This window comes from Festucalex cinctus, chromosome 20, assembly GCF_051991245.1.
Source record: "Festucalex cinctus isolate MCC-2025b chromosome 20, RoL_Fcin_1.0, whole genome shotgun sequence".
NCBI classification, from domain to species: domain Eukaryota; kingdom Metazoa; phylum Chordata; class Actinopteri; order Syngnathiformes; family Syngnathidae; genus Festucalex; species Festucalex cinctus.
The window spans coordinates 19,995,613-20,007,198 of NC_135430.1; the positions used below are offsets into that span (position 1 = coordinate 19,995,613).

Genomic DNA, 11,586 nt, shown 5'->3' on the forward strand with positions numbered 1-11,586 from the left:
GTGACATTGACCAACGTGTGACTTAATTGTTTGTACAGTATTTGAAATTATGAATTTAAAAAAAAGGTATCATTTTTATCTTTTTTTCCACCCCAATACAATATAAATTGGATTGACTGATATGTATGATACTTCTATGTGAATGTGATGTGAATGCTGAACGGAGCCGGCTTTACAGTGCATGGGATGGTTGAGGGGCATATTTATAATAGTAACATTTCTGATTCCTTCTGGTGGACTCAGTTGAAATGTTAATATTAAATTTCCCCTTTTACCTATCTGCAAACGGCAGTTAGAAACTGCCAATAATGCTATTGATGCAAAGAAATGTAGATTTTTCTTGATTCTTGAAGGAAACACCACCACCATCTCATGTTGCATTTTGATCATGCTTTTCCAGAAAAAAAATTGTGCTTTTAACTTGGCAAAACAATGCAAATTCCCAGCACTTCCTGATGTCAAATCATAATTTACATGACATTTGTCATAAAAACAACAAGACATTGCTGGTTTGATTTAATAAATTATACATACACTTTTAAGATGTACAATGGTAATCACATTTTTCCATGTCTTCTTCTTCTTTCTTTTTTTTAAGACAAAATCTGCATTCAAAGTATTTACAGATGTACAATTATCAGGCAGCACTTTCCAAAGCAAGGTGAGAATGACAGACAATAAGTCAAATCAAAAACCTCCCTCTCGCACTCACTCCGTTTGAGGAGATTACATTGCTGTCCCATAATTATAATACACGTTTCCCTTGCCAACTGTGATGGGCATTCAAGGGAAATCAGGGGACTGAAGAACATCCATGATGAAATCAACCAAGATGCAATGGAGAGTCTAAAAAAGGATTACAATCCAGTGACTGATCAAATCAAAAGTGGGGAGGGCGTGTCATGAATGCAGGGTCATGGTTGAAAATCTATTCTATGACGGGGTTGGAGGGGGGGACTGCTGCGCTTGCTCTTCCTGCTTTCCTTTCATAGTTGACAAGCCTTTGGCCGACCAGGTACCTGCACGCAAAAATGATTTCATGAATATCAAATTTCAACACTGAACCCACAATTCATAAAAAGCGTACCACTTACTACGCTAAAACGTCCTTACTTGTCATTTTTGATGTGCTCATAAAGGCGTTTAAACTGTCGAATTTGGAAGGACAGGATGCCGATAAGTGAGACCACCATCAAGAGGAACGGGTAGATTCTCCTCTGCATTAAAATCTCCATCTCGGGGGTCACCCCTGTGGGAGCAACAGATTTAACATGTAAAGAATAACAACAACAGTTTTGACAGAAAGAATATGTGCTGAATAAACTTGTTCGACTTCAGTGGCCAAAGCATTTTTGAAGATGTTCAGACACTCACCAACAGCGGGCACCACTCCGGCCGCAATCACGTAGGGCACACACAGGGACAGCAGCAGGACTGAGATGACTGGTGCTGCCAGTTTACGGATGATGAAATGAAGATCAATGTTGCGAATTCCATTAGCGTACACCTGGAAGGGGGCGTGAAATACCAGAAGTAAAAACGAAATTTAATTGCTTCAATGACACAAAAAAACTAGGGGTGTCAGGTGATAAAAAGTTTTAATCAAAATTAATTGCATAACTTCAAGTTAACGCACCATTAATCGCAAATTTTATATCTGTTTTAAATGTACAATAATCTTTTTTTCCCGCTAGCGCTGTTTTCATACTCTTGTAAACATGTGGAAACATTTTTAAACTAATATAAACATGGCTGCGTCTTTTACTCAGATACAGTAATTTCCTAATTCATAAAACTGAGCTAAAGTTAAAAAAAAAAAAAAAAAGTGCTACTGATTTGTCTTGAGGTAATTATTCTGCCACTAGATGGCATAATTGCATTTGTAAGACATTGGTGACAGCTCGGTGCATTTTTCTTTTCATATTAAGAGCTAATCTTTAACAAGAAGTAACTTGTGAAATAATGCATATTTTTAAAATTGTAAAATGCAAATTGACACCAGCCTCCACAAATTCATGCATTATTATTAAATTTATTACTGTAAAATTTTGACATGGATAGGTCTGCTGCGTTGCGACTGGAATTCCCCCACTACAGGCTTTCCAAGTAAGATGCAGTCATTAATCACACATTTAAAAAAATTTAGTGACATTATAAGAACTTTAAATTAACTCCAAATTAATGCACTCATTTTGACACCCCTATTCTCCAATTGGGACAAAAAAAATAATTTACCTGTTCAATAACGGTCTTCAGCCACCACTGAGGACCCATCAGGGTAATGGCTGCAATGATTTTGGCATGAAGCACTCCAAGAGCCCAATCCTGCAGATAAAAGGGGGTGGTGGCGGGGAGGGGGATGAATGATTCACAGGATATTCCTGATGCTATGCTCCTAAAGGAAAACTGATGAGATATTTTGTTAATCGCGCTCGGGAAATTACCTGCCAGGGATAGAAAAGCGGCGTTTGATCCAGAGGCACTCTGAGCGGCGCGACAATGACCAGCTCAAACAGCAGACCCAACAACAGTGGGATGACTCCAGCAACCAGCAGAGCAACGACCAAAGTTTTGAAGATCTGCACAAACATGTCATTTCACGCTGGATGAGTAAACAGGACAATTACTTTTTTCATCATCAGAAAAAAAAAAAAAAAAAATCAGGCAGGTTACAATTACAATTACAATGACACTCCTAACACCCACCATGAATGTCCACTCCTGAACTTTGTGCACAATGACAGTGCGTCCTTGGGGCATCCAAGCCAGCAACACCGTGACTCCGCGGATGGACAACCAGCAGACATACAGGCCGCAAGCTGCCGTGTACAGCTCGTGAATTTTAGAGCTTCCGGTCCAGAAGGACATCAGCCAGCGTCCGGTGAACACTAGTAAAAATAAAAATAACTCAGTATCTCCTCATTAATTCAACTTCAAGGTGGTCATGTGGCCTGGATGAGAAAATGAATTGCAATTTGAGCTAAAAATAGAACTGGAAAACATCACACTAGTCTATAAATAAAGAGAACATTCAATTGTGGTGAGTGTATGAGTGTGGATGAGTGCAATATGAGGGGAAAAAAAAAAGCTATCTGTGTTCTCTCTCTCACCTGGTAGAGTCAGGCACACAAGACTAGCCACGAGCAAGGTGATGCACATAAATGCTATCAGTAGCACAATCTAGAGGAAAGAGAAGTCATGTTTAAGTGTTAATGCCTCAAAAGTACAGACCAACTGAAAACAAATCAACTAAAAATACTTCACAAGCTTCTCCAGTGGGAACCACGCCTTTGTGAATTTGAAGGAAAATAATGAGGGCGTTCTCGTTCTCTCATGCAAAACTGTAGTTGAGGTTAAATTTAACACATGTTCCTTGTTGTCGTAATTATAGAGGAACTACTATGGGGCACGAGCAGCACGAAAAAACATGGAAAAATGGGATCATCTCACTCTGAACGGGAAGCGGAGAGGTCTGTGGTACGGCTGGAAGCCCACTGGCCCGCCCTGCTGCAAGATGGCCTGGTGGGCCGCGTGCAGCCCCTCGCCAACTGCTGGTGGCGGGTTGTTATTGTTGTTATGTTGTCCCGGGGGAGGGTTGTTGTTGTTGTTCACCGGCTGGTTAGCATCAATGTCCTCTTGCTCCCCGAGGAGGTAGGAGTGGAGATCTCTGCGATGGCACAGATGACAACATCAAAAATAAAAAAAAAAATCATCATAGTCGAAATGAAAATATGATGAGTGCATTGAAGCAGAACAGCAGCTTTGGGACTTACAATAAATATCCAGCACTGACTGTCCAGGCCCTGACTAAGCCTTTGAGCCACTGGCGAGTATGCCCTTGCTCCAATAAAGCTGGCAGCACCACCTGAAGTAATAATAGCTCCAAAGACAGCTCGCTGACTGGGGCGTCGCTGAGGGACAAAGGTTCAGAAAAGGCCCTTTCAACAATGTGCATATGAAAGCTCAATAGCTGCAGTTCAACATATTTACTTCTGTTAAAACAACAAGACAACCAGTATTAGTCTACCTGTAGAGCATGACGTTGTACGGCAGGAAGGTGGGCATCAGTAGTTTAATCAACCTGATAGGCAGCCACAGCATTAACAGCACTATGGAACCAAACACCACCACTGACAGAATGAAGCGCCGCAGGTGTCTGTAAATGGGAAGATGAATCATCTCCTGCACTGGGTTAAAATCGGGGTCGTTGAGGTTTCTCAGAAACCACAGCACTCCAGGCCTCAGCACCTGACAAGAGTGGGGAAAAAAAAAAGTCAGCAAATTCGACATATTTCCATTGTCAACAATATCATCGGATTCAAATGGGCTTACCTCTCTTAAAAGTAGAATGAAAGAAGCAAAGTAAAAGACGTAGACCATCCCAACAAGCCAGTGCAGGAACATGGTGGTGCCAGGTGCTGACTTGAAACTCATCTCTCGATCTTTCAGAGAAGCATCAAACATCTCCTGCGAGTCAAAGGTTTATAAAAGGAAAGGTTATTTTAGTTCACTAAAACTAACGAAAAAAGCTCAAAAAAACTATTTCGTTAACAAAATAAAATAAACACGAAAATTATTATTATTTTTTTTAAAGAAAATAACAAACTACATTTTATGTTTACAAAACTATAATTATAGCAAAAACTTCCTTCGTTTTCGTCTTTGGTGATTAATTTAATGAATGAACCTTTGGGGATGATTTTAAATGTGATTTTAAGTAATTTATTTTTAGATTAACCGGAATAAGAACGTCTGAAAGTATGTCACACAGAAATGACGTCATCTAGCAGCAGCCAATAGAAAAACACCTTCATATGACGTCACTCCCTTGGTGATTTTTTAATACTGCACACAAGTCATACACATTTAAAATATATAAATAAAACTAATACTGAAAATAATTAAAACTATACGAAAACTAAGCATTTATTAAATAATTAAAACTATAATAGAATAAAAGAAATTAAAAAAAAAAAAAGGCTAATTTAAGAAATGACAGTATTCTCTTGCGAACGCACCGTTTATTCTATTTTGGACATCGTTTTGAATTACAAGGACTACGAGCCACATCCTATTTATAGCAAATTGATGAAGATAAAAGGCATTTGATTCCACGCAGCCAAAGTTTATTTGTCGTCGATGTCAGCTTTACTTCGGGACAAGCAACGTGTGGTTTTTCCTTGAACGTGTTGGAGAGCAAGTAAATGCAAATGACAAAGCCGTTTCTTTCATAACTAAATGTCAATATGTAAGTGATTGCTGAGACTCAACTTAACAGTTCTTTCTAGGTTACATTTTTTTCTATTGAGCTGAATGATAGAAAAACAATAAAATAAGAAACCTTGGCCTTCATTGAATCTACTTCAAGTAGTGCCATAAACGACAAAATGTGCTTAAACACAAGATGAATGAACTGTACAAACAAGATTCTTACAAGAGAGCAGATGTCGAGCCACCAACCACAGATGAGGGGAAAAACACCAATCTCCACAACTACCAGCAGGGAGACCTACAACCATGAAATAATGAAGAATGCCATTTGTAATAAGAATAATCACAACATTATGCAAAAAAAAATAATGTTTATTAGTTGAGATATTTTCTGTGCAGCTTCCTGAAGTATACTGAGACACTGATTCACAGTTACAGAACACTGTGTGCCTCTACAAGCGAAACTCATGCATGCTTGTCTGCTGACAGGTTACCTTGACAACAATGTAACAGACTCCTAGGAGACGTCGGGAGCGCTGAAACCGGACCAGAGCGGCCAATCCCTAAAAGATCCTCGTTAAGAACCAACACCAGAAACTCGTAAACACATCTTTAATATGCATTTGTGCATGTGCTGTGGAAGGATACATGACACAGGATAAGTGTCATGGCCAGCAGTATGTACCCAACGATGGTTGTAATTAAGCCTTCGAAATGGGATGCTTGAACCTGAAGCAAAAATATTAAGAAGAGTCAAAAACTATTTCTTTTTTTAAATGTAGGTTATGAAAACAATGTCTTACATATTCCTCAAAGCCAAGCCCCACAACAGAGAAATGTCCAATGTGGTAGGGACAAAATGCTGTCAGAGGAGAGAAATACACATATTAGAGGGTATGCAAAGACTTTACATAAATATGGTACTGGAGACAAATCGACATCACAGTTTAATGTGTGAGTCAGTATCACTATAAAGTGCCTTTCAGACTTCCTTTGGAAGGGTGCACAATCTTGGCTAATGTTAGCACCCTCATCCAGCAACCTGATTCAGTTAGCAAGCTGTTACAGTCGAAATTTCTGACGTGTTTAGTTTTGTGTCGTTTGCTATTTCACTATCATTCGACATGCTACGCAAACACGCACATAAAACGATGAAAATTACAAACCCAAGGATGAAGATTTATTACATTTGGCAACTAGTAAGACCTCATTCTCTGTTTTGGCACAGTTGATGGATTATGATGAGAACACGTTCTAGTCACATTGATATGCATACTTACCAAACACCAAGATGAAGAGTGTGTTGAGAGACACCACCCAAAATACATGCTCCTGCAGGACAGTCAAGGCACATATTTTTCAGGAGAAAAATTGCCATGGCACATTTGAGGAGCTCTAAACATCACATTCGTGTGACATGGCACAGTAGTTGGGAATCACTGCTTTCATAAATATGGACAAAACTTACCAGAAAAACCAGTGAGCCATCCAAGCCAAGCATCTAAAAAAAAATAATGAACAGAATGTGACTGTTTAATTTGCTTTTTAAACAACAGAATTCCATAAAATGTGCAATATAATACAGTTACCCTTTCCCAGGTGAGCTCCTCAGCCGCTCGGTCCCACTCCAAAGCGTTCCAGTTCATGTCATCTGCAAGGATATATTTCCACATTTAATATAATAACAGAGGATGTTAGGTCCAAATTTGTCATCAGGAAACATGGATTTATATTAGAGCTGCTTGATTATGGGAACAATAATAATCACGATTATTTTGGCAATAATTGAAATCACAATTATTCAAACAATTATTTTTTGGTACAAAACAAGAAAATGTTGAAGCATTTAAAAAAAAAAATAGACCAATCAGAATTTACAGCAATATATTATTTATTTATGTTGACAAAAAAGTTGGAGTGCAATCTGGCCCACTGTGCTGTAGGACGACTATTTATTTTTTATTTTTTGATACAAAACAAGATAATATTTACATATTTAAAAGTATTAAGACCAATTAAAAAATAGAAACACCATAATTATGTAAGTTCCTTTTGGACCAAAAAGAATTTATAATAATATATATATATTTATAATGACATATTTGTTTTTGTTTTGTTTTTTTGGTAAAAACAAAAACAAAAACAAACAAACAAAAAAAAACAAGAAAATGTTTACAAACGTAAAAAACAAAAAAAATAAAAGAAATATTAAATTCTTTAATGCAAGAACTTTTTGGATGAAACAAAATTTATGAAATTAGTTATATTAAGATGCAAATATATAACTCAAAAAGTAATCTTTTTTTTATGATTATGCTGATATTGTAATTGTGGAGTGTAATAATTGAAATTGTAAATTAATTTCGATTCATTGCATCACCCGTATTGATATAATATCAAATGTGTGGGAACATAAACTTGTACTCTGACCTTGTGCTCCATTGTTCGGGTCGGCATCTTCGGCAGCGACTCCTTCCTCCTCCTCCTCCTCCAGCTCGGGGTCGTCGCCCTGCTCTGGTGGATCAGGGGGCTCGGGCTCTGCCTCGTTCTGGGCTGGCGGCTCTGCAGGAGCCGGTTGGTTAGCAGGGGGTTCATCTGCTGCTCCTGGGCCCGCCGCTTGTGCCTGACGTGACAAAATTGATGATTTGACACGGATACGGTGTTGCGTTTACATAGAGTGCACCATTACGCACATCAGCTTTAAAAAATAAATAGCGCAATGAATCAAATAAGGCACCTCATTGGCTTGTCCGGCTGCATTGGGCGGCGGAGGCTGGTGCTGCTCTAACCACTGCGGAGCGCCACCATGGACTATCTGCTCCCTGAGCCACACCAGGCTAATAAATGCACACAGGGTGCAAGTAACCACGAAGCAGCCCTGTAGACAGTCTGCCAGCAGGTTCTCTCTGCAGAAAGGGGGAAAAAAATGAAATAATTACACACCAGAAAGTTTGTTTTTTTTCCTCTTAGTAAAATTTGGTGTGTATGTTGCTGCAAAATGCTATTAAGATCATCACTCACGTGGAGAGCATGTCCAACGGCAGTGTCAGAAGTGAGCTCACAGAGCCAGTAAAAAGACACTTGTAGATGCGACCTGAAACAGATGACAAAAAAGATCATTTATCTACATTTTATGATGTGATGGTTGCAAAATGGTCATTCTCGGACACTAGTTCAGCCGTGAACATAAGAGCTCGAGTCCCAATATTTACAGGGGAGTATGGCCAGGCGAACACGGACACAAACTCGACACTGATTACTCACATGCGGTGAGAGGAACCACGCCAAGCCAAGCAAAAGCCACCAGCGTGTAATGGAACCAGTAGCGAATGGCTGTGCCCACGCTCGTCAGCAGGCCGGCGCAAATGTCCTGAATGGGCAGGCGTGACGGCATGTCTGGGGAGTAGACTGCAAAAGATACAGAATGATTTCCATATTCAAATGTGCAAATCTATTAGCATTTCAGACGTATTTGTGACTGAAATTCAAACACTTGCCAAGCACTTTTAAAGCAATTTTCAACAGTGGAAAACAAGCTAATTTTTCCGACAGTCATTATTACTATTGTGCTAAACCTGACAATTAAAAACTATGCAAAAAGAGATAAATCTATTCCCACCCAAGTATAGCTACACAGTTAAAATCAATCAGAGAGCAATATATAGCATATAATGTGAGAAACATGAGGCTCTGTTTCATACATCAAAATGGACGCGCTATTACGACCGCAAGCACTTACTTGGTGTGAATGCAAATCTGTGCTTGCATAATTCACAATACTCCTTCCTGCTGTGTTTCAGCCACTGGACCAAACTGCAAAACAGAATTTTGAAGGTGAAAATGATTATAAATTAAATGCCATCTTTATTGGTCGAAAACTTCAATTCCTAGTAAAGTTGTGTCTTTGAGAAATCTGCCATTAGCCCAACAAAAACAATGAAATGAATGGGAACATTGGTCAGGATTATTTACATTGTTTAACTTGGAACAAATATTGTTCTGCTCTTAGTTGTTCTAGTGGGGTGATTTGAGAGTCAAAAACATTCATTGTGGATTTCAACAACTGCTCAGAAACATCCAGACTTTTTTCCTCTATACAGCAGTTATCCACCTGTTCCCCAGCCCCACCCTTTTATCGGCGATGAACAGGATACGAGAACACAACACATTATGTTTGGGCTGGTTTGATTGTTACGTTGCCAAATCCATCCCTCAGTTCTATAATGTGAGCAGCATCTAACCATGAGGAGAAAGAAAAGCTGCTCTCTGACTAGTCTTCCCTTATGCTAGCGAAGATCCAATAATGTTCAAACTTTTCCTCTGAGGTATCCCGGTCTGACATAACAAAAATCAAAATCCCTTACAAAAATGAAAAATCCTTTTGGAGTTTACTAATCTGACCATAAACCTGATCTGATCATTACCTAGTGGCTTCAAGATCCAGGGGAAACACAAATCCTTAACTAATGACACTAAAAATAGCTCGAGCGAGATATTTTCTAAAACAGTTACTCCCACACTGGGATCCACATTTTCCTCGTATCACTGAGTCGCAGTCAATGCTAATGACTAAAAAAAAACGTTAATGTAAAAGAATAATAACAAAAATAGCTATTGAATGTTGTCTTTGTCTATGTCTGTCATTCGGGATTTTAAGAAATTGATTATATTCTTGTTGAGTATTGATCGTTTTCACTTACCATTCCTGGTGAATGAACTTAATGCTGCCGGTGCAAACACAAGGATGATAGAGGGGTTTGTCTGGGGTCCCCTCGGAGCGGCAGACACGACAAATATCCGCTGAGAGTGGAAATATCACACACAGAAAACCAAGACCGTTTTTTTTTTTACTTTCCATTCAATAGTAGAACCAAAAACAATTAACAAGAAAAAAAAGAAATATATGGTGATTTGCCTGCACGAGTGGTGGATGGACCACATGAGTAGCCATGTGTATGTTCTAAAAATACCTCACCAGCAATGGGACATTGCAGAAGTGATCATTTAAAAATGTACACTACATTAATGGAAATATTGATATATACATGTTCCCCCCTACCTTATTAAATCATTAGAAATTGTGAGAAATCAATGCATGAATCCTTCACACTTATCAGTATCCAAGAAGTAGCTCTACATTTTAATAGATTGGTGATCCTTACACTACACTGCAACACGGACTGGGTTATTTACATTGTACAGCTCTATGAGATGAGAATATCCAGTGAACAATTGATTTGGTACAAATGTACAATAAAAACCAGACAGAACATCCAGTTACTACTCTTTTGATTGACAGTAACATTCAGTTCTAACAAATTGCACAATTTAGATGGTGTGCCTAATGAAGTGGCCACCGACTGTGCTACGGACGGCTGATGACATCACTTTCTAGTCCGTGCTACAATTTCATCGTAGTACGTTATTTTTGTTTAAAGTCCACCTGACACATGCTACTGTTTAGTAACCTTTACTCGGCATCGTGAATTCGCTCTCCACGACAATATTACGTCGTTAAGCTCGAATGTTAGCCGGTTAAGCACTAGCAGGCCACCTTAGTGTGCTTCTCGATGATGTGCTTACGATCACTCTGATCAAAAGCTAAGAAACGATAACGAAGACATGAAGAGACCCCCGTTTACCTTCTTCGGTCGTGTCCATGTTGTTCACAAATCAACTGTCGCTGTTTCTTGCAGGTGCAGTTCGTTCAGCGAACCCATCAACGACAGACGAGTTAGCTTAGCTTAGCCAAGTCAAGCTAGCGAGACGCGTACAACGTTCACCTTATGGGTCAGAATGCATTGGCGAACAGAAAATGGTTCCCCAACAGAAAGAAACTCCCGGCTGGCTTGATTCTCTGCCGTGTGCGATTTTTGACATCTAAAAGACGTTGCTTATTTCACGATGTCGTTTTTATCCTAGTTCACACGAGAAACACCACATCTCCTGTAAGATTGTAATGACAGACAGTTGATAAAAAGTGAAAAAGACAAATGGCTTGCTGAAGCCTAACTGCACATGCGCCATAGGCCGGAGCTCCTGTCACAACAGTTTTTTTTCGCCCCGTCTTCTTCCTTAAAACAAGAAGTCACCTGAAAGCAAACTATACCGCCGTCTAGTGTATCGGAGAGTAAATTACAACGAGCGCGTTTAAAGGCTTTTGATTCAAACCCTCTACTTTTGAGTTGTCTTGCTTGTGTTGAAAATGTAACTCACAATTCCAATTTAAAGAAATGGCATTTTCCACTATTCTAATTGTTTATCTTTATCTCTTCAATCTTGGTAGACAGGCGCCGTGGCTTAGCTGGTTAAAGCGCCTGTCTAGTAAACAGGAGATCCTGGGTTCGAATCCCAGCGGTACCTTTTCAGGAACAA

At 39.2% G+C, this 11,586-nt stretch overlaps 1 protein-coding gene and 1 non-coding gene across 2 annotated transcripts; one reads left to right on the forward strand and one right to left on the reverse strand.

Annotated features, from left to right (window-relative positions):
* Positions 1–501: 501 nt before the first annotated feature.
* marchf6 (membrane-associated ring finger (C3HC4) 6) lies at positions 502–11,269 on the reverse strand. The gene is made up of 25 exons (XM_077509300.1): positions 10,854–11,269; positions 9,912–10,011; positions 8,951–9,024; positions 8,476–8,619; positions 8,233–8,305; positions 7,949–8,117; positions 7,642–7,834; positions 6,801–6,862; positions 6,680–6,712; positions 6,492–6,543; positions 6,015–6,073; positions 5,860–5,940; positions 5,706–5,774; positions 5,435–5,509; positions 4,333–4,467; positions 4,028–4,248; positions 3,774–3,911; positions 3,451–3,667; positions 3,111–3,180; positions 2,707–2,888; positions 2,445–2,579; positions 2,236–2,325; positions 1,375–1,507; positions 1,114–1,249; positions 502–1,019 (listed from the first exon to the last, which is right to left on the reverse strand). The coding sequence occupies exons 1-25, from the start codon at positions 10,870–10,872 to the stop codon at positions 929–931; spliced, it is 2,751 nt and encodes a 916-aa protein (XP_077365426.1). The 5' UTR covers positions 10,873–11,269; the 3' UTR covers positions 502–928.
* A 231-nt stretch (positions 11,270–11,500) lies between these two features.
* On the forward strand, positions 11,501–11,574 carry trnat-agu (transfer RNA threonine (anticodon AGU)). The gene has a single exon. It is a non-coding gene; the product is annotated as a tRNA-Thr (tRNA).
* The last annotated feature ends 12 nt before the right edge of the window (positions 11,575–11,586 follow it).